This window comes from Panthera pardus, unplaced genomic scaffold (genome assembly GCF_024362965.1).
Source record: "Panthera pardus isolate Hobbes unplaced genomic scaffold, ASM2436296v1 HiC_scaffold_8, whole genome shotgun sequence".
Taxonomy (NCBI): Eukaryota; Metazoa; Chordata; class Mammalia; order Carnivora; family Felidae; genus Panthera; species Panthera pardus.
The window spans coordinates 36,807,516-36,827,011 of record NW_026527013.1 but is presented as its reverse complement, the minus strand read 5'-3'; the positions used below and the strand labels follow the sequence as shown (position 1 = coordinate 36,827,011).

At 45.7% G+C, this 19,496-nt stretch overlaps 1 protein-coding gene across 3 annotated transcripts; it reads right to left on the bottom strand.

The window, feature by feature from the left end:
- Positions 1-3,796: 3,796 nt before the first annotated feature.
- Positions 3,797-18,968, bottom strand: LOC109261233 (uncharacterized). Of its 3 annotated transcripts, XM_053898373.1 has the most exons (14): positions 18,721-18,967; positions 18,502-18,596; positions 17,417-17,493; positions 15,826-15,967; positions 14,871-14,947; positions 13,275-13,416; positions 12,320-12,396; positions 10,724-10,865; positions 9,769-9,845; positions 8,173-8,314; positions 7,218-7,294; positions 5,543-5,681; positions 4,465-4,567; positions 3,797-3,970 (listed from the first exon to the last, which is right to left on the bottom strand). In XM_053898373.1, exons 2-14 carry the CDS (start codon positions 18,584-18,586, stop codon positions 3,961-3,963), a joined length of 1,290 nt encoding a protein of 429 aa, XP_053754348.1. In that variant the 5' UTR covers positions 18,587-18,596; positions 18,721-18,967; the 3' UTR covers positions 3,797-3,960. The 3 variants fall into 3 exon arrangements, with proteins under 3 accessions (XP_053754348.1, XP_053754349.1, XP_053754350.1); XM_053898374.1 differs by lacking the exon at positions 18,721-18,967 and having other exon boundaries at positions 18,502-18,636; XM_053898375.1 differs by lacking the exons at positions 3,797-3,970; positions 4,465-4,567 and adding an exon at positions 4,580-4,671 and having other exon boundaries at positions 18,721-18,968.
- Between the last annotated feature and the right edge of the window lie 528 nt (positions 18,969-19,496).

The following is a 19,496-nucleotide window of genomic DNA, read 5'->3' as shown; positions in this document are numbered from 1 at the left end:
CGCCCTCTGCCGGCCATCACTGCACACCCAGAGGAACTGTCCCTCCTGGTTTGTGGTGCTCGCACGCCATCTGCTGGCCAGGGTGGGAATTTCTGCAATGTTGAAGTCCATGGCCCTCAGCTGAGGGACTGAAGGTGTTCTGGGCAAATAAGCCTGTTCTCCACATTGGGAGGGGTCTTAGTGACAGGGCCTGGGACACTAAGAAATCTTTTCCTTCTCCTTTCTTGTGAGTGAAGAATGAAACCACATTTATTTATGTAATGACATCATTTGTAACGCTTGCAGCAAGGGTCACAGAAAAATAGCCCACCTATTTACACATGCTGAACAAGAGCTAATTGTGTTTACCACCAAAATACTTAGGTTAGATAAAGAACTGACACCTTTGAGAGACAGATACCAGCTTCCAGCTATGGAATGGATAAGTCCTAGGGCTACAAGGTACAGCCAATGGAATAGAGTCAATCCTGTAATAATAATGTTGCATGCTTTCACATGATAGCTACACTTGTGGTTAAGTACAACATAATTTATAGATATATGGAATGACTACACTTTATGCCTAAAACTAATACAACAAATGTGTGAACAATATTTCAATAAATAATTGACATCCTTTACACTATTTTTAATTTCTCCTTCTTTGCCATTAAAAAATCATTCCTGGGGCGCCTGGGTGGCTTACTCAGTTAAGCGTCCAACCTCGACTCAGTTCATGATCTTGCAGTCCATGAGTTTGAGCCCCACGTCACGCTCTGACAGCTCAGAGCCTGGAGCCTGCCTCAGATTTGGCGTCTCCCTCTCTCTCCCCGCTCCCCAGTTGGGGGTCTCTCAATAAAAGAAAAAACAATAAACATTAAAAATTTTTAAAAAATCATTCCTAATTTAGACTCTGTGAAATTCCATTTATCCCACATTCTCTAACATCACCATCTTGATGTTGAGAGCTTCTCTGAAAAGTCACTAATAACATCTTTGATGGACACTTGTGACAGGTCAGAATGCAACTTACAGGGAGCTACATGTCTGTTATGACTTTAAGTATCCTTGGCTAATATTTTCAAATTATGAAAATGAGCTGGGTCCCAGCTCATTCTTCTAGAAGTTTCTGAGAGTCAACATTTGGCGGCTTCACTTCCCAACTGAATGCGGCTCCTGTTCCTCCCAATTTGTGTCTGGATTTCTCCCCCGAAACAAGCCTGAACCTGGAACAAACCAAGCCCAGCCTCTCTGACGTGGCGTCACGGGACCCCCTGAATCCACGGATCCTCCAGGGAAATACCGGCAGGGGAAATGAGGAACAAACCACGGAACAGACCAGAAAAAGCGAGGGACTGTGCCGCCAACCGACCACCCGCGCTTCCAAGGAAGCCGCCCAGGCCCTGCCTCCCCTGCCTCGGGACTCAGCCCCACCACCTAGGAGACGCCAAGGGGCTGCGAAGCCTCCAGGGTCTCCCCCAGGCCCGGGGGCGGAACCTGCTGGAAGCGTAGCTCTGGCTCTTTGCCCACACTCAGTGGCACTGGGTCCTCAGAAGCAAGGAAGCCTTTCCAGCCCCGGAGCGCCGTGGATCAGAAAAGCCTAGTGGGCGCCTTCTCAGGCCATCACTGGCCACGCAGAGGCCCGGCCCCTCCCTGGGCGTGGTGCGTGCGCGCCCTCTGCCGGCCGCCGTGCGAATTCCTGCAATGCTCAAGGCCATGGCTGCTCAGCTGGAAGTACTGACAGTGCAGCTGGTCCAGTGAAGCCTGTTCTCCTGATCCGGAAGGGTCTTAGCGAAGGGCTTGCTTGGGACACAAAGAAACCTTTTCCTTCTCCTTTTTACTGAGTGCAGAATGAAACCGAATTGATTGACCTAGTGATATCATGTGTAATGCTTTAAGCAGCATTCGCAGAAATACAGACTGCAAATTGACACCTGCTGACCTACAGGTCATGGTGTTTAGCACCGAAATACTTGGGTAAATAAAAAAGTTGACACCTCTGAGAAAGAGATACAGGCTCCCAGCTATGGAATGAATAAGCCATTGGGATCCAAGGTACAGCCCATAGAATAGCGTCAATCCTGTAAGAAAGCGTTGCATGCTTTCGCAATATAGCTACCCCTGTAGAGGTACCTGGAGAGCGTAATGTATACACACGGAATCACCATGATATATGCCTGAAACTAATACAACATGGTGAGTCTACTATATTTCAATTGAAAATGACAATATTTTTAATTTCTCCTTCACCATTAAAAATTATTTCTAATTGAGAACATATGGAATTCCATTTATACCACATTCTCTAATGTCACCTTCTTGATGTTGAGAGCTTATTTTTCAAGTTGTCAATAATGTCTTTGAGGACACAAATGTGACAAGGTCAGAATGAGCATCTAGAGGGAGCTACACATCTGGTATAAATTTCCTGCCTCTATATGGGTAATTTCAATGAAAAGTGCTTCATGGACGAAGACGGATGAAATCATTTCCATCAGACTCATAGGTAGACAATTGTGCCTTCAAATAATAATTGTCATCTCTTCATATCAGAGGAAGGCTGGGTGAAGATATAGGTTTCTCTTTTGATGTAAAAGAAGGCTGTGGTGTTTTAAACTGCTCACCTACCATCCAGAATCCAGAGATTAGCAGCCCTTGGCCTTCTGCTCTGTGCAGCCCTGTCCAGGAAACAGCACCACATCTCCTGTGTCCCCCTCTCCCCTGTCATGTTTTAGCTCAGGCCCTGATCACAGTGGATGAGAATCCTGTTTAGAGAAGCTGCTCATGCTGACCTTTACTGGAGCACTGCTGTTCCCAGCCACCGCAGGGAAGCATGTGGACAGCCAGATTTTGAGCCCTTGGTGGCCCAGCCATGACCCCAACGTGGATGGAAGGCTGGTTGGCTCCATAACCTGGGAGGAAGGAGGGCCCAGCAGGAGTCAGGGGCTCTGGGGCAGAATGCATGGGCTTTGAGGACCTGGAAAGAGTCAGATGCTTACACCCAACTCCTCTTGGTGGTGCGGAATGGGTATCATGTCATTGACATCTGCCCTGCCCGGCCCTCGAAAAGGAAACTGGGGGTTGGGGCAACTTGGTGGCTCAGTCACTTAAGTGTCCACCTTTGGCTCAGGTCATGATCTCAGGATTTGTGAGTTTGAGCCCCGCATTGGGCTCTGTGCTGATAGCTCAGAGCCTGGAGCCTGCTTTGGATTCTGTGTCTCCCTCTCTCTCTGCCCCTCTCTCAATTGTGCTCTGTCTCTCTCTCACTCAAAAATAAACAATGCATCAAAATAAAAGATAAAAACAGAAAACACCGAGAGGACTATGGGCCATTATAAGACTCACACCCACAACTACTACCATGAGTCTACCTCAGCTCCCACCTGGATTGGTGCTACCGTGAGGTAGCTGGTACATGGGCAAATCCACAACATGTGGATTCATGCAGGGTTTCCTCACTGTTCTACCCGAGACACTGCTGACCCCTCATCCATTTCTTGCAATCACGAATCAGCCATGTCCTGGGGGCTGATAGCTGCCCTGCTGATCACCACACACCATGGTGAGTAGGAAGTGCCACGTGCTTGTGAGGATCTATTGATGAGTAAACACAACTGTCACCAGATCTGGAGGAAGGTTGTGGCCACCACCCCAGAAGGAACCAGCGGGACATGGGCAGTCAATACAATTCAAACACTTATCTTCTTCCCCTATAACTGTAGATTCTACCTGTTTGTGACCGTGTATACAGGGGTCACACTGTGTACATCAACACAGAATGACCATAGATCCTCCTGGAAGCAGATAATGACAGAGATACAGAACTGTGATGGGTTTATTAGGGGAAACGAGGAAAAACAAAATAGAGGGGACAGGAATGGTCAGGGAAAGAATTCAGTCAAATACGCATATCAGACAACTTTTCTGAATATATCACATCACCACAGCCTATTGGTCACAGTTCAGGGTCCTCTTCAAACTTCACATTCTCCTGTAAGGCAAAGAGATTTAGGCTTATTGCAATGGGATCTTGTGTTCTCCTCTATGTATTTTGTCTTCAACAATATATCTGTGGCCTTGGATGAACACTTAATTGTGTGGCTGCATCTGTGTGTCTACCTCTAAGGGATTATGACTGTCTTCAAATCTTAGGTATAGATCCCTGAATGTACACAGTATCACAGTTATCTTTTTCTTTTTCGTAAAGTAGGACCTGAATTTTAAAAGAAAAAACACAGGGGTCTTTGCCGTATTTTTTGATACAGGGATTGCCAACCTCTCAGCCTCAGGCATTATACTCTTAGTTTCATGAAATTGGATGAACATCTGTTGATGAACTTCTGTGTGGAGATACATTCATTTCCACCCTGAGAAGGGTGAGTGTCCACTCCTCCCATACATTTTACAAATTCCTTAAGTGCTTCTCACCTCTTCATCGTACTGACCTCAGAAACCAACATTGTCCCTGTTTCTCAGATTACAAACCTGAGACTCTGAGATGACCGCCGAGAGCTGGTGTTAGAGCTGAGACAGCAGGAACACAGGCAAAGCCTCAGGAGACTGTGAGGGAAGTTTCGGAGACGCAAACCTGCAGGCAGGGTGGTGACAGCAGACGCATGGGTGTGGTGACCAGAGTTCAGCAGGGGCGGCTCCTCCTCACCCCTGAGTTCCCCACCAAGAGTCTGACTCAGGCTGAAGGCCAAGGAAGCGGCACAGCTGATCTACAACCTGCCTTCACATTTAGTCTCACTGAGACACACAAACTTAGGCAGACAAGTGTTTCCTAAGACTAAGTTTAATTTCCCAAGTCTCCCAAAACATTCTTCAAACATGTCCAGACCCTTCAGAAAACCAAGGGAAACAACAAAATTTATTTAGATTATGAAGTAGGTGCACTGTGGTAACATTGACATTTCAGAGATGATGACTACATTCTACATTGTGGTTGAACCCGTGCAGCAGTCCTTTGCAGACTTCACACTGTCCTCATGCTCCCTTCCCAGTTTGTGGGGCCTGCCAGAAATGGCCTCCAAGTCCATCCTACTGACCCCAATGCCCTCCCCTCTACACTTCCTCAAACTCTGCTTACTGTGCTCAACTTCCCTTCTATTCCTGCATGATTCCAGTTTCCCCTATTTTGCACTGGATCCTTCACTGGTACTTCCACTATGGTGACCACAAGGTCTGTGTCATATAATGCATGTGCCCCCTTTCAGACGGGACACCTGAGGCACCTACACGTAGGGGTGCATCTCATCCTTCACGGAACTCAAAGCATTGTGTCTGTCAGACAGGCACCAGTACTCCTGATACATCAGCCTTTGTGTAAAAATCCTCTTTCTTTTTGACAAGAGACACCTACAGCTGACCTCATTACAGGGAAATGACACAGCCCATTGTACACTATGTCCTGAGAAACTTGAGATATGTGACACTGTCCTCAGGCAGGTTTGCAGTTGAATGGCCAAGCCCTCACAAGCATCCCTACATCATTCCCACCAAGTCTTTCACGAAGAAGACGAATACGCTTTATCAGTCACTCATCCAGTTCAGGTCATCTTACCAAATTTAGTACGTGGAGGAGCTGGTGGAGGAGGCGGAGGTGGCCCATAGCCCGTGACTGGTGGTGAAGGGCGGTCCATGGGGGACAGCCTGCAAGGCGATCCTGGGGAAGGACCAGGCCCTCTTGCATTCATAATGGCCTGCGCAACAGAAATGAAAGCTATGTTCATAGGACAGAGCAAAGCACCAACACCAGCAAAAAAAGGCAAACCAAAGAAGCAGTGCTCATCTCCTGCCAGCTTCCCCACCACCAGGTTCCAAGAGGGCAGCAATAGCGCCAAAATCTCTACCCATACTTTGGGTTCCACTTATGCTTTCGGGGTGGGGAACGGATGCTATGGGGACAAACCAGTGTTCCCACAAGTGTGCAAATGTAGAACAGCAAGCTCTTGTCCTAAAAGATTTATGGAATGAGTACCAAATTAATAAAATAGCATATTCCTGATAGGAAGGCATTTAAGTCCAGAATCACCTTCCACCCCGCATCCGCCTCCACCACAGAGGCTGCTTATTTGTATGTGAAGAACTACAGATTGAGAAGGAATGACAATCCCAGGCTCCACACATGGAATCACAGCAATCGTGGCTCAAAGCTCTGCCTCTAAGCCCCCGCCTGTGCCCGATCTGCTTCTCTCCCGACAATGAGGTCTTCTCCTCTCTGCAAGTGCTATCCATGGGCACAGAGGCATGTTGGGGGATGGGGATCGTGAGGTCATGCAGAGAACCTCAAAAAGCATGTTCTTAGAGAAACATGTTACCTATACATGTTAGGTAGGCTTAGCTAATTTATTTTCATTCAGTGGTACTTCTCAGTTAAATACAGTACAACTCGCAGGGTACTTTTGTTCTCTAAAAGATGAGCTGAAATTCTAAATAACAGAATTAACACAAATACACTTTCATTTCTGCTGTACATCTCCATGTTTCACCTGTAACAGTGACACAGGACACAAGAGAACGTGCTCATGTGAACACAAAGGACACAGTGGAGAATTACAATGCAGGTAATTACAGATTGTCTCTCTTCACCACGCATGTTGCAATGCGTGTTTTCTAGGACAAATATGTCACCTCTCGTAGTTCAGAATATGTATACCCAGGGCACACCTGAAGGGATTCCAGACAGCACGTTTACAAAGAAAAAAAAAAAGAAAGAAAGGCTGAATGTTGACGGGTATTAAATTTACTTTGTTTAAGACCACTCTAAATGACACATACAAAAATATAATTTGGAGTGAAGGCAGTTTGCATTTTCAAAACATAAGGATAACTGCCGATTTTCTGAACACATTAATCCCCTAGACAGAAACAGAACAGGAAGAAATAGCAAGAGCAATGATTCCACACTGAGGAGGTCCAGAAAAAATAAGGCATGCCAAAAGACTTCTAGGTGGAGTGTGGTCTCTTCATCCCTGGGTTATTTCCAGGTATATACCAGAAAAGCCCTTGGGTGCTCAGCCCTAGGCACGATTGGTTCTAAACCTTCCACAAGGAGTTGACAGGCAGAAAGTAGAGAACCCCATAGACACTTGGGTTAAGCTTGTGCATTTGGAAAATGAGAAAAACAAGCAGACATATACAACACACAAAACAGACACAAAGCCAGGAGAGAGCGCTGAACAGAAAAAGGAGGGTTTTGCCAAAGAGTTACAACTGAAAATGTCCACAGCATTTACCTTGTCCTTCGTGGTCCTGTTGGTAGAGTCAGTGTTGTTGTTACTCACAGGAGCAACATCTGGATCTGCAAGAGGCCCTAGAAGGGATGGAGGTTTATTCTGATTTGAGTAGATTGTAAAGAGATTAAAAAAACAAAACAAAACAAAAACACAAAAACAAACAAAAAAAACCCCCCACAAAACCAAAACCACTCCCCTCATTCCTCAAGCAACTGAAACTCTTTGGCCCAGTCAGATCCCAAATCACACGCACAGGGTATCCCGCATGCTTCAGGTGATCCCAAGGTAAAGGGAGAACCATTCTTTAAACTCTGATGAAGACCCATAAAAGCCCTGGTTCAGGTGTTTTCATAACTCCTCAAACAACTGTGCATGACTGGGGGCTCAACTGGATGGATATACGTTAGGCGGAGCCTCATGCCTCCCACCGCCCAGCACATGGACTGTGTATGGCACACATCTGCTGAAGCGCTAGGCCTGCTTTTCTGCATACAGCCCCATTCCATCTCCACAAGAGACACCTGTACCAACACAAGGTGGGGGAAATGACACAGGATGATAAGTCAATCATGAGAAACTCAAGGAATGTGGTGATGATGGCAGGCATTTTCCTTGCATTGCAATGATCTGTGGTACCACCTCTGCACCTTGTACAAGACTCAACAACGGGGCGCCTGGGTACCTCAGTCGGTCAAGCATCCCACTCCGGCTCAGGTCATGATCTTGAACATGTGAGTTCAAGCCCCACATCGGGCTCTGTGTTGACAGCTCAGAGCCTGGAACCTGCTTCAGATTCTGTGTCTCCCTCTCTCTGACCCTCCCCCATTCATGCTCTGTCTCTGTCTGTCTCAAAAATAAATAAACATTAACAAATTTCTTTAAAAAAGACTCAACAAGAGCAAAAATTAGATGAAGGTTCTTAGCAAGCCAACTCATACTGCCCAGATCATCTTACCAAGTGGTGCAGGTGGAGGGGTTCGGGGTGGTCCCGAACCTGGTACAGGAGGTGGATGTGCCCAGATCAAAGGGTGACCTCTAGAGTAGGGTGTGCAGAATCTTCCAGTTAATGGAGGAGGTTGCCACGGATCCACACTGCCCTGCAGAACGGAAGTGACAGCTACGTGCAGATGCCACACAAGAGAACCAATCCCCAAAGCAGCTGAAACCCATAGAAGTACGGGTCAGCACCTGCCCCCTTCTCTGCCACCAGGATCCAAGAGAGTAGCATCAGTACCTGAAAACTCTGTCCCTGCCACTGGGTACCACCTACAGCTTAGGCAACTAAACGCAGGTGGTTAAACTACTGTCACCACATGTCCCTGCCCATGTCTGAGAATTTAGAACAAAATGATCCCATCTTACAGGATTAAATAAGTAATTCCAAACTAATGAAGCAGCATATTCCAGACAGGCAGACATCCATGTCCAGGATCACCTTGCATCCTTCCACTACAGTGATGGCAGAAGCTCTGTTTTTGGCTTATTCCGAACATAAAAACATTGGGTGCAAATACACAGCTCATTCTTTGCACATGAAATGACAGCTACTCTTGGGAAAAAGTTCTGCCTGCTGGCCCCACACTTGGCCCCCTCTGCTTCCCTCGCTGAGAAAGAGGTCTTCCTACTTTCTGCAAGTGCTGTCAAAGGCCAAGAAACCACTCGGGAGTTGGGGATGCCGGGAGTCTTGTAGGGGACCTGAGGAAATGTTTGCTGTGAGGAACATACTACACATCAATGAGTACTAGGCCCACAAGTGTTTACCTGAATTCATAAGGAATTCTGATTTTGTGTACACTACAAGACACAGAGTAATACATCCTATGGGAAAAAAGAGGCAGACATTCATGAAACAGTTAATGCAAATGTGTTTTGACTTTGGTATACATTTCCAGGGATGTGTCATGAGCGATGGTATCAGCTCTAACACTGACTGGAGACACAAGAGAACCTGCTCATATGAATAAAACTGAAGGACCTTGTGTTCAGAATACTTTTACCTAAGATACTGCTTGAAAGGATTCCAAACAGTTCATTTACCCATGAAGACGTGAAGGTGGTGAGCTATGACAATGACTTTGTCTAAAACCATCATAAATTGTACAAGGCACACAATATAAAGATGGAGGGAAGTCTTTTCACGTTTACAATTAACAGATAGTCTTCACACGTTAATAGTGTGACCAGAAAGAGGAAAATAACAACAACACTGATCCCACAGAGAGGTAGTGTGTTAGGAGTCAACAAGCTTAGAGACTTTGCTATAGAGTGCAGTGTATCTTCCTGTTGTTGTTATTTTGAACACAAGGGAAAAGCCATAAGGTGCTCAACTTCAAAGTTCCTTTGGCTACTAAACTGACCAGAAAAAAGATGACAGGCTGAAAAGACAGAAGCCTGTAGACTCTTGGGTGAAGGCTGTGCATTTGGAAAATGAGAAAAACAAGCAGACATATCATACAACACACAAAACAGACACAAAGCCAGGAGAGAGCGCTGAACAGAAAAAGGAGGGTTTTGCCAAAGAGTTACAACTGAAAATGTCCACAGCATTTACCTTGTCCTTCGTGGTCCTGTTGGTAGAGTCAGTGTTGTTGTTACTCACAGGAGCAACATCTGGATCTGCAAGAGGCCCTAGAAGGGATGGAGGTTTATTCTGATTTGAGTAGATTGTAAAGAGATTAAAAAAACAAAACAAAACAAAAACACAAAAACAAACAAAAAAAACCCCCCACAAAACCAAAACCACTCCCCTCATTCCTCAAGCAACTGAAACTCTTTGGCCCAGTCAGATCCCAAATCACACGCACAGGGTATCCCGCATGCTTCAGGTGATCCCAAGGTAAAGGGAGAACCATTCTTTAAACTCTGATGAAGACCCATAAAAGCCCTGGTTCAGGTGTTTTCATAACTCCTCAAACAACTGTGCATGACTGGGGGCTCAACTGGATGGATATACGTTAGGCGGAGCCTCATGCCTCCCACCGCCCAGCACATGGACTGTGTATGGCACACATCTGCTGAAGCGCTAGGCCTGCTTTTCTGCATACAGCCCCATTCCATCTCCACAAGAGACACCTGTACCAACACAAGGTGGGGGAAATGACACAGGATGATAAGTCAATCATGAGAAACTCAAGGAATGTGGTGATGATGGCAGGCATTTTCCTTGCATTGCAATGATCTGTGGTACCACCTCTGCACCTTGTACAAGACTCAACAACGGGGCGCCTGGGTACCTCAGTCGGTCAAGCATCCCACTCCGGCTCAGGTCATGATCTTGAACATGTGAGTTCAAGCCCCACATCGGGCTCTGTGTTGACAGCTCAGAGCCTGGAACCTGCTTCAGATTCTGTGTCTCCCTCTCTCTGACCCTCCCCCATTCATGCTCTGTCTCTGTCTGTCTCAAAAATAAATAAACATTAACAAATTTCTTTAAAAAAGACTCAACAAGAGCAAAAATTAGATGAAGGTTCTTAGCAAGCCAACTCATACTGCCCAGATCATCTTACCAAGTGGTGCAGGTGGAGGGGTTCGGGGTGGTCCCGAACCTGGTACAGGAGGTGGATGTGCCCAGATCAAAGGGTGACCTCTAGAGTAGGGTGTGCAGAATCTTCCAGTTAATGGAGGAGGTTGCCACGGATCCACACTGCCCTGCAGAACGGAAGTGACAGCTACGTGCAGATGCCACACAAGAGAACCAATCCCCAAAGCAGCTGAAACCCATAGAAGTACGGGTCAGCACCTGCCCCCTTCTCTGCCACCAGGATCCAAGAGAGTAGCATCAGTACCTGAAAACTCTGTCCCTGCCACTGGGTACCACCTACAGCTTAGGCAACTAAACGCAGGTGGTTAAACTACTGTCACCACATGTCCCTGCCCATGTCTGAGAATTTAGAACAAAATGATCCCATCTTACAGGATTAAATAAGTAATTCCAAACTAATGAAGCAGCATATTCCAGACAGGCAGACATCCATGTCCAGGATCACCTTGCATCCTTCCACTACAGTGATGGCAGAAGCTCTGTTTTTGGCTTATTCCGAACATAAAAACATTGGGTGCAAATACACAGCTCATTCTTTGCACATGAAATGACAGCTACTCTTGGGAAAAAGTTCTGCCTGCTGGCCCCACACTTGGCCCCCTCTGCTTCCCTCGCTGAGAAAGAGGTCTTCCTACTTTCTGCAAGTGCTGTCAAAGGCCAAGAAACCACTCGGGAGTTGGGGATGCCGGGAGTCTTGTAGGGGACCTGAGGAAATGTTTGCTGTGAGGAACATACTACACATCAATGAGTACTAGGCCCACAAGTGTTTACCTGAATTCATAAGGAATTCTGATTTTGTGTACACTACAAGACACAGAGTAATACATCCTATGGGAAAAAAGAGGCAGACATTCATGAAACAGTTAATGCAAATGTGTTTTGACTTTGGTATACATTTCCAGGGATGTGTCATGAGCGATGGTATCAGCTCTAACACTGACTGGAGACACAAGAGAACCTGCTCATATGAATAAAACTGAAGGACCTTGTGTTCAGAATACTTTTACCTAAGATACTGCTTGAAAGGATTCCAAACAGTTCATTTACCCATGAAGACGTGAAGGTGGTGAGCTATGACAATGACTTTGTCTAAAACCATCATAAATTGTACAAGGCACACAATATAAAGATGGAGGGAAGTCTTTTCACGTTTACAATTAACAGATAGTCTTCACACGTTAATAGTGTGACCAGAAAGAGGAAAATAACAACAACACTGATCCCACAGAGAGGTAGTGTGTTAGGAGTCAACAAGCTTAGAGACTTTGCTATAGAGTGCAGTGTATCTTCCTGTTGTTGTTATTTTGAACACAAGGGAAAAGCCATAAGGTGCTCAACTTCAAAGTTCCTTTGGCTACTAAACTGACCAGAAAAAAGATGACAGGCTGAAAAGACAGAAGCCTGTAGACTCTTGGGTGAAGGCTGTGCATTTGGAAAATGAGAAAAACAAGCAGACATATCATACAACACACAAAACAGACACAAAGCCAGGAGAGAGCGCTGAACAGAAAAAGGAGGGTTTTGCCAAAGAGTTACAACTGAAAATGTCCACAGCATTTACCTTGTCCTTCGTGGTCCTGTTGGTAGAGTCAGTGTTGTTGTTACTCACAGGAGCAACATCTGGATCTGCAAGAGGCCCTAGAAGGGATGGAGGTTTATTCTGATTTGAGTAGATTGTAAAGAGATTAAAAAAACAAAACAAAACAAAAACACAAAAACAAACAAAAAAAACCCCCCACAAAACCAAAACCACTCCCCTCATTCCTCAAGCAACTGAAACTCTTTGGCCCAGTCAGATCCCAAATCACACGCACAGGGTATCCCGCATGCTTCAGGTGATCCCAAGGTAAAGGGAGAACCATTCTTTAAACTCTGATGAAGACCCATAAAAGCCCTGGTTCAGGTGTTTTCATAACTCCTCAAACAACTGTGCATGACTGGGGGCTCAACTGGATGGATATACGTCAGGCGGAGCCTCATGCCTCCCACCGCCCAGCACATGGACTGTGTATGGCACACATCTGCTGAAGCGCTAGGCCTGCTTTTCTGCATACAGCCCCATTCCATCTCCACAAGAGACACCTGTACCAACACAAGGTGGGGGAAATGACACAGGATGATAAGTCAATCATGAGAAACTCAAGGAATGTGGTGATGATGGCAGGCATTTTCCTTGCATTGCAATGATCTGTGGTACCACCTCTGCACCTTGTACAAGACTCAACAACGGGGCGCCTGGGTACCTCAGTCGGTCAAGCATCCCACTCCGGCTCAGGTCATGATCTTGAACATGTGAGTTCAAGCCCCACATCGGGCTCTGTGTTGACAGCTCAGAGCCTGGAACCTGCTTCAGATTCTGTGTCTCCCTCTCTCTGACCCTCCCCCATTCATGCTCTGTCTCTGTCTGTCTCAAAAATAAATAAACATTAACAAATTTCTTTAAAAAAGACTCAACAAGAGCAAAAATTAGATGAAGGTTCTTAGCAAGCCAACTCATACTGCCCAGATCATCTTACCAAGTGGTGCAGGTGGAGGGGTTCGGGGTGGTCCCGAACCTGGTACAGGAGGTGGATGTGCCCAGATCAAAGGGTGACCTCTAGAGTAGGGTGTGCAGAATCTTCCAGTTAATGGAGGAGGTTGCCACGGATCCACACTGCCCTGCAGAACGGAAGTGACAGCTACGTGCAGATGCCACACAAGAGAACCAATCCCCAAAGCAGCTGAAACCCATAGAAGTACGGGTCAGCACCTGCCCCCTTCTCTGCCACCAGGATCCAAGAGAGTAGCATCAGTACCTGAAAACTCTGTCCCTGCCACTGGGTACCACCTACAGCTTAGGCAACTAAACGCAGGTGGTTAAACTACTGTCACCACATGTCCCTGCCCATGTCTGAGAATTTAGAACAAAATGATCCCATCTTACAGGATTAAATAAGTAATTCCAAACTAATGAAGCAGCATATTCCAGACAGGCAGACATCCATGTCCAGGATCACCTTGCATCCTTCCACTACAGTGATGGCAGAAGCTCTGTTTTTGGCTTATTCCGAACATAAAAACATTGGGTGCAAATACACAGCTCATTCTTTGCACATGAAATGACAGCTACTCTTGGGAAAAAGTTCTGCCTGCTGGCCCCACACTTGGCCCCCTCTGCTTCCCTCGCTGAGAAAGAGGTCTTCCTACTTTCTGCAAGTGCTGTCAAAGGCCAAGAAACCACTCGGGAGTTGGGGATGCCGGGAGTCTTGTAGGGGACCTGAGGAAATGTTTGCTGTGAGGAACATACTACACATCAATGAGTACTAGGCCCACAAGTGTTTACCTGAATTCATAAGGAATTCTGATTTTGTGTACACTACAAGACACAGAGTAATACATCCTATGGGAAAAAAGAGGCAGACATTCATGAAACAGTTAATGCAAATGTGTTTTGACTTTGGTATACATTTCCAGGGATGTGTCATGAGCGATGGTATCAGCTCTAACACTGACTGGAGACACAAGAGAACCTGCTCATATGAATAAAACTGAAGGACCTTGTGTTCAGAATACTTTTACCTAAGATACTGCTTGAAAGGATTCCAAACAGTTCATTTACCCATGAAGACGTGAAGGTGGTGAGCTATGACAATGACTTTGTCTAAAACCATCATAAATTGTACAAGGCACACAATATAAAGATGGAGGGAAGTCTTTTCACGTTTACAATTAACAGATAGTCTTCACACGTTAATAGTGTGACCAGAAAGAGGAAAATAACAACAACACTGATCCCACAGAGAGGTAGTGTGTTAGGAGTCAACAAGCTTAGAGACTTTGCTATAGAGTGCAGTGTATCTTCCTGTTGTTGTTATTTTGAACACAAGGGAAAAGCCATAAGGTGCTCAACTTCAAAGTTCCTTTGGCTACTAAACTGACCAGAAAAAAGATGACAGGCTGAAAAGACAGAAGCCTGTAGACTCTTGGGTGAAGGCTGTGCATTTGGAAAATGAGAAAAACAAGCAGACATATCATACAACACACAAAACAGACACAAAGCCAGGAGAGAGCGCTGAACAGAAAAAGGAGGGTTTTGCCAAAGAGTTACAACTGAAAATGTCCACAGCATTTACCTTGTCCTTCGTGGTCCTGTTGGTAGAGTCAGTGTTGTTGTTACTCACAGGAGCAACATCTGGATCTGCAAGAGGCCCTAGAAGGGATGGAGGTTTATTCTGATTTGAGTAGATTGTAAAGAGATTAAAAAAACAAAACAAAACAAAAACACAAAAACAAACAAAAAAAACCCCCCACAAAACCAAAACCACTCCCCTCATTCCTCAAGCAACTGAAACTCTTTGGCCCAGTCAGATCCCAAATCACACGCACAGGGTATCCCGCATGCTTCAGGTGATCCCAAGGTAAAGGGAGAACCATTCTTTAAACTCTGATGAAGACCCATAAAAGCCCTGGTTCAGGTGTTTTCATAACTCCTCAAACAACTGTGCATGACTGGGGGCTCAACTGGATGGATATACGTTAGGCGGAGCCTCATGCCTCCCACCGCCCAGCACATGGACTGTGTATGGCACACATCTGCTGAAGCGCTAGGCCTGCTTTTCTGCATACAGCCCCATTCCATCTCCACAAGAGACACCTGTACCAACACAAGGTGGGGGAAATGACACAGGATGATAAGTCAATCATGAGAAACTCAAGGAATGTGGTGATGATGGCAGGCATTTTCCTTGCATTGCAATGATCTGTGGTACCACCTCTGCACCTTGTACAAGACTCAACAACGGGGCGCCTGGGTACCTCAGTCGGTCAAGCATCCCACTCCGGCTCAGGTCATGATCTTGAACATGTGAGTTCAAGCCCCACATCGGGCTCTGTGTTGACAGCTCAGAGCCTGGAACCTGCTTCAGATTCTGTGTCTCCCTCTCTCTGACCCTCCCCCATTCATGCTCTGTCTCTGTCTGTCTCAAAAATAAATAAACATTAACAAATTTCTTTAAAAAAGACTCAACAAGAGCAAAAATTAGATGAAGGTTCTTAGCAAGCCAACTCATACTGCCCAGATCATCTTACCAAGTGGTGCAGGTGGAGGGGTTCGGGGTGGTCCCGAACCTGGTACAGGAGGTGGATGTGCCCAGATCAAAGGGTGACCTCTAGAGTAGGGTGTGCAGAATCTTCCAGTTAATGGAGGAGGTTGCCACGGATCCACACTGCCCTGCAGAACGGAAGTGACAGCTACGTGCAGATGCCACACAAGAGAACCAATCCCCAAAGCAGCTGAAACCCATAGAAGTACGGGTCAGCACCTGCCCCCTTCTCTGCCACCAGGATCCAAGAGAGTAGCATCAGTACCTGAAAACTCTGTCCCTGCCACTGGGTACCACCTACAGCTTAGGCAACTAAACGCAGGTGGTTAAACTACTGTCACCACATGTCCCTGCCCATGTCTGAGAATTTAGAACAAAATGATCCCATCTTACAGGATTAAATAAGTAATTCCAAACTAATGAAGCAGCATATTCCAGACAGGCAGACATCCATGTCCAGGATCACCTTGCATCCTTCCACTACAGTGATGGCAGAAGCTCTGTTTTTGGCTTATTCCGAACATAAAAACATTGGGTGCAAATACACAGCTCATTCTTTGCACATGAAATGACAGCTACTCTTGGGAAAAAGTTCTGCCTGCTGGCCCCACACTTGGCCCCCTCTGCTTCCCTCGCTGAGAAAGAGGTCTTCCTACTTTCTGCAAGTGCTGTCAAAGGCCAAGAAACCACTCGGGAGTTGGGGATGCCGGGAGTCTTGTAGGGGACCTGAGGAAATGTTTGCTGTGAGGAACATACTACACATCAATGAGTACTAGGCCCACAAGTGTTTACCTGAATTCATAAGGAATTCTGATTTTGTGTACACTACAAGACACAGAGTAATACATCCTATGGGAAAAAAGAGGCAGACATTCATGAAACAGTTAATGCAAATGTGTTTTGACTTTGGTATACATTTCCAGGGATGTGTCATGAGCGATGGTATCAGCTCTAACACTGACTGGAGACACAAGAGAACCTGCTCATATGAATAAAACTGAAGGACCTTGTGTTCAGAATACTTTTACCTAAGATACTGCTTGAAAGGATTCCAAACAGTTCATTTACCCATGAAGACGTGAAGGTGGTGAGCTATGACAATGACTTTGTCTAAAACCATCATAAATTGTACAAGGCACACAATATAAAGATGGAGGGAAGTCTTTTCACGTTTACAATTAACAGATAGTCTTCACACGTTAATAGTGTGACCAGAAAGAGGAAAATAACAACAACACTGATCCCACAGAGAGGTAGTGTGTTAGGAGTCAACAAGCTTAGAGACTTTGCTATAGAGTGCAGTGTATCTTCCTGTTGTTGTTATTTTGAACACAAGGGAAAAGCCATAAGGTGCTCAACTTCAAAGTTCCTTTGGCTACTAAACTGACCAGAAAAAAGATGACAGGCTGCAAAGACAGAAGCCTGTAGAGTCTTAGGTTCAGGCTTTGAATTTGGAAAATATAAATAGGCAGACATATCATACAACACACAAAACAGGGATAAGGCCGCAGAGCATGCTGTTCCACAAATGAGGGTTTCCTGACAGACTTACAACTGAAAATGGCCCCAGCATTTACCTTGTCCTTCTCGGCATTGTTGGTAGACTGCTTGTTGTTGTGACTCATTGTAGTGACACCAGCTTCGGCTGAAGGCTCTAAAGGGGATAGAGGTTTACTCTGATTTTAGTAGACTCTGCAGAATTCACACAAACACCACATTTTGTGATGTGTTAAACTCTTGCCCACACTCAGGACCAGGAGGAGAGGCAGAGAGTAACCCACAAGCCTCAGTTGACCCCAGTGATAAGGGGGAGATCCATCCCATCATATCTTAATGAAGAAACCATAGGGTCCTGGCTCATGTTCTTCATAATTAGTCAAATAACTTTCAACAGGGCAGCTCAAAGAGAAATCAGGAAATCGTCACCGAAACAGCCATTTCTCAATACACTTGAGGGGTAATCACTCAGCATCTCATTTCAGATAAAAATTAAAATGAGAGCGTCAGTTGGTGGATAACATCAAAAAACCCTCCACAGAAGAGCATGGGTGTGTTTCTTCTGACTCCAGGCAAATTGTTCATTCTTTCAGCTCATCTATAAGCTGCCTTCCACATGGGAGCCGGTATTATGTAACTATTTCTGAATGGAACTGAACTTGACTGATATTATATTAAGGAGAAAAGGAAAACTATGGGTGTTTAGCCGTGAAGCTGCAGAGTTGCACTGATAACATCAGAGGACGAAGCTATTTGGAGCTTGGATTCAGGAATGTAGGTCTACAGTTCACAAAAATAAAAATAAAGGAACATTAAAAATAGTCAATAAATGACCTTCTCCTCAAATAAACTAAAGTCTTCACATTGAGTCCGGGTGGGAAGAAGGATGAGGCCCCTGTCCTGTCATCCTTTCCAGGCTCTTCAGACAGGGGGATGCTAGAGGAGGTGGGAGGGTCACAGTCAGAGGAGGGGCATGAGCTCCAACAGTCCCAGGGACAAGTGCCTCACTGCTTGCAGTACCAGCGGAGAAGACCCTTCTGTCACCCCTTCAGACCACCTGCTGTCCTTAGTGTTTGCGGTTCTGTCCAGGACACACGATGATCACCCACAGGAAAAGGCTTTGCCGCAGAAATGAGGCTCCTGCACATCACCACGTGCCCCTTACCTCTCCTCGCAGGGTTCTGCGTCTCTGGACTTCCAGGCATTGGTCTCCACCTCCTGTGTCCCTCAAGAAGCCTCTTTCCTTCCATCACATTCAGTCTTGGATACAGAAAAAGAATGGACTTCTATAAGAGTTGCAACGCCACGTCCTCTGACTAGACACTAAACACCACAGCTGTCATCTCTCAAAACACCCATAAAAACTCATGTCACACTCCTACACCTGTGTTTCAAGCGGGCGAACTCCCGGGTCTGCTCTGCCACTTCCCTCTCCCAGATCTGAATCTTGATCTAGGGAAGAAAAACACATCCACCTTCAGTCGTGCCAGACTGTGCACCAAAGAGAGAGAGGAGGAAAAAAGAAAACACTTACCAAGTTGTCCCGAGCAGTACGCTGATAAACTGCGACCTGAAAAAGCAACAATGAAAAGTCCGTGTTTAGGAATTCCAAGGGCCGCTACACTCAACCACATGAGGTACTAAGGGTTCACTATGTCAGGCAGAACTCACATTACCTGGTGTGCGAAGGTGAGTTCTGCCTGCCGGAGCTGTTCTCGTCTTTGTTCAATTTGCTGTCTGTGAGATACAATTGCTTTCGTCAAATAAGGCCTAATATTAAGTAGGATTATACATAATCTGCACATGTTCCCATCATCCTCATATCTTCCCCCAATACAATTTACACATGAAACACTTTTCACACAATTATAAATGTACAGAACCAAAACTATTGTTCCATCCTCTCCTTACTCGTTATTCCATGCCTGTAGGGTTCAGAGGTCATAGAATTCTTTTCCATTTTCAATCTTGCCCTAATTCATCATGTGACAAGTGACTTTCATCATAAAGCCAACATAAAGCTCTATTCTCCTTTAACTTGTGTACTCACCAGGTTTCCTAGGGTTGCAAAGACCAGGACCATCAGATGGTACTACCTTCTTGATGGATATGATTTCATCCTATGACACACTGCTTTCCTATAGATTATGACAACTGACA

What these genes read in the sequence shown, in the direction of transcription:
- LOC109261233 (XM_053898373.1), bottom strand. Translation starts at nt 18,586, where the DNA reads ATGGAAGGAAAGAGGCTTCTTGAGGGACACAGGAGGTGGAGACCAATG. An exon ending in GCAGAACCCTGCGAGGAGAG is followed by an intron (nt 17,494 to 18,501) that starts GTAAGGGGCACG and finishes TATCCCCTTTAG; the next exon opens with AGCCTTCAGCCGAAGCTGGT. An exon ending in ACAGGACCACGAAGGACAAG is followed by an intron (nt 5,682 to 7,217) that starts GTAAATGCTGTG and finishes TCTGTTGCGCAG; the next exon opens with GCCATTATGAATGCAAGAGG.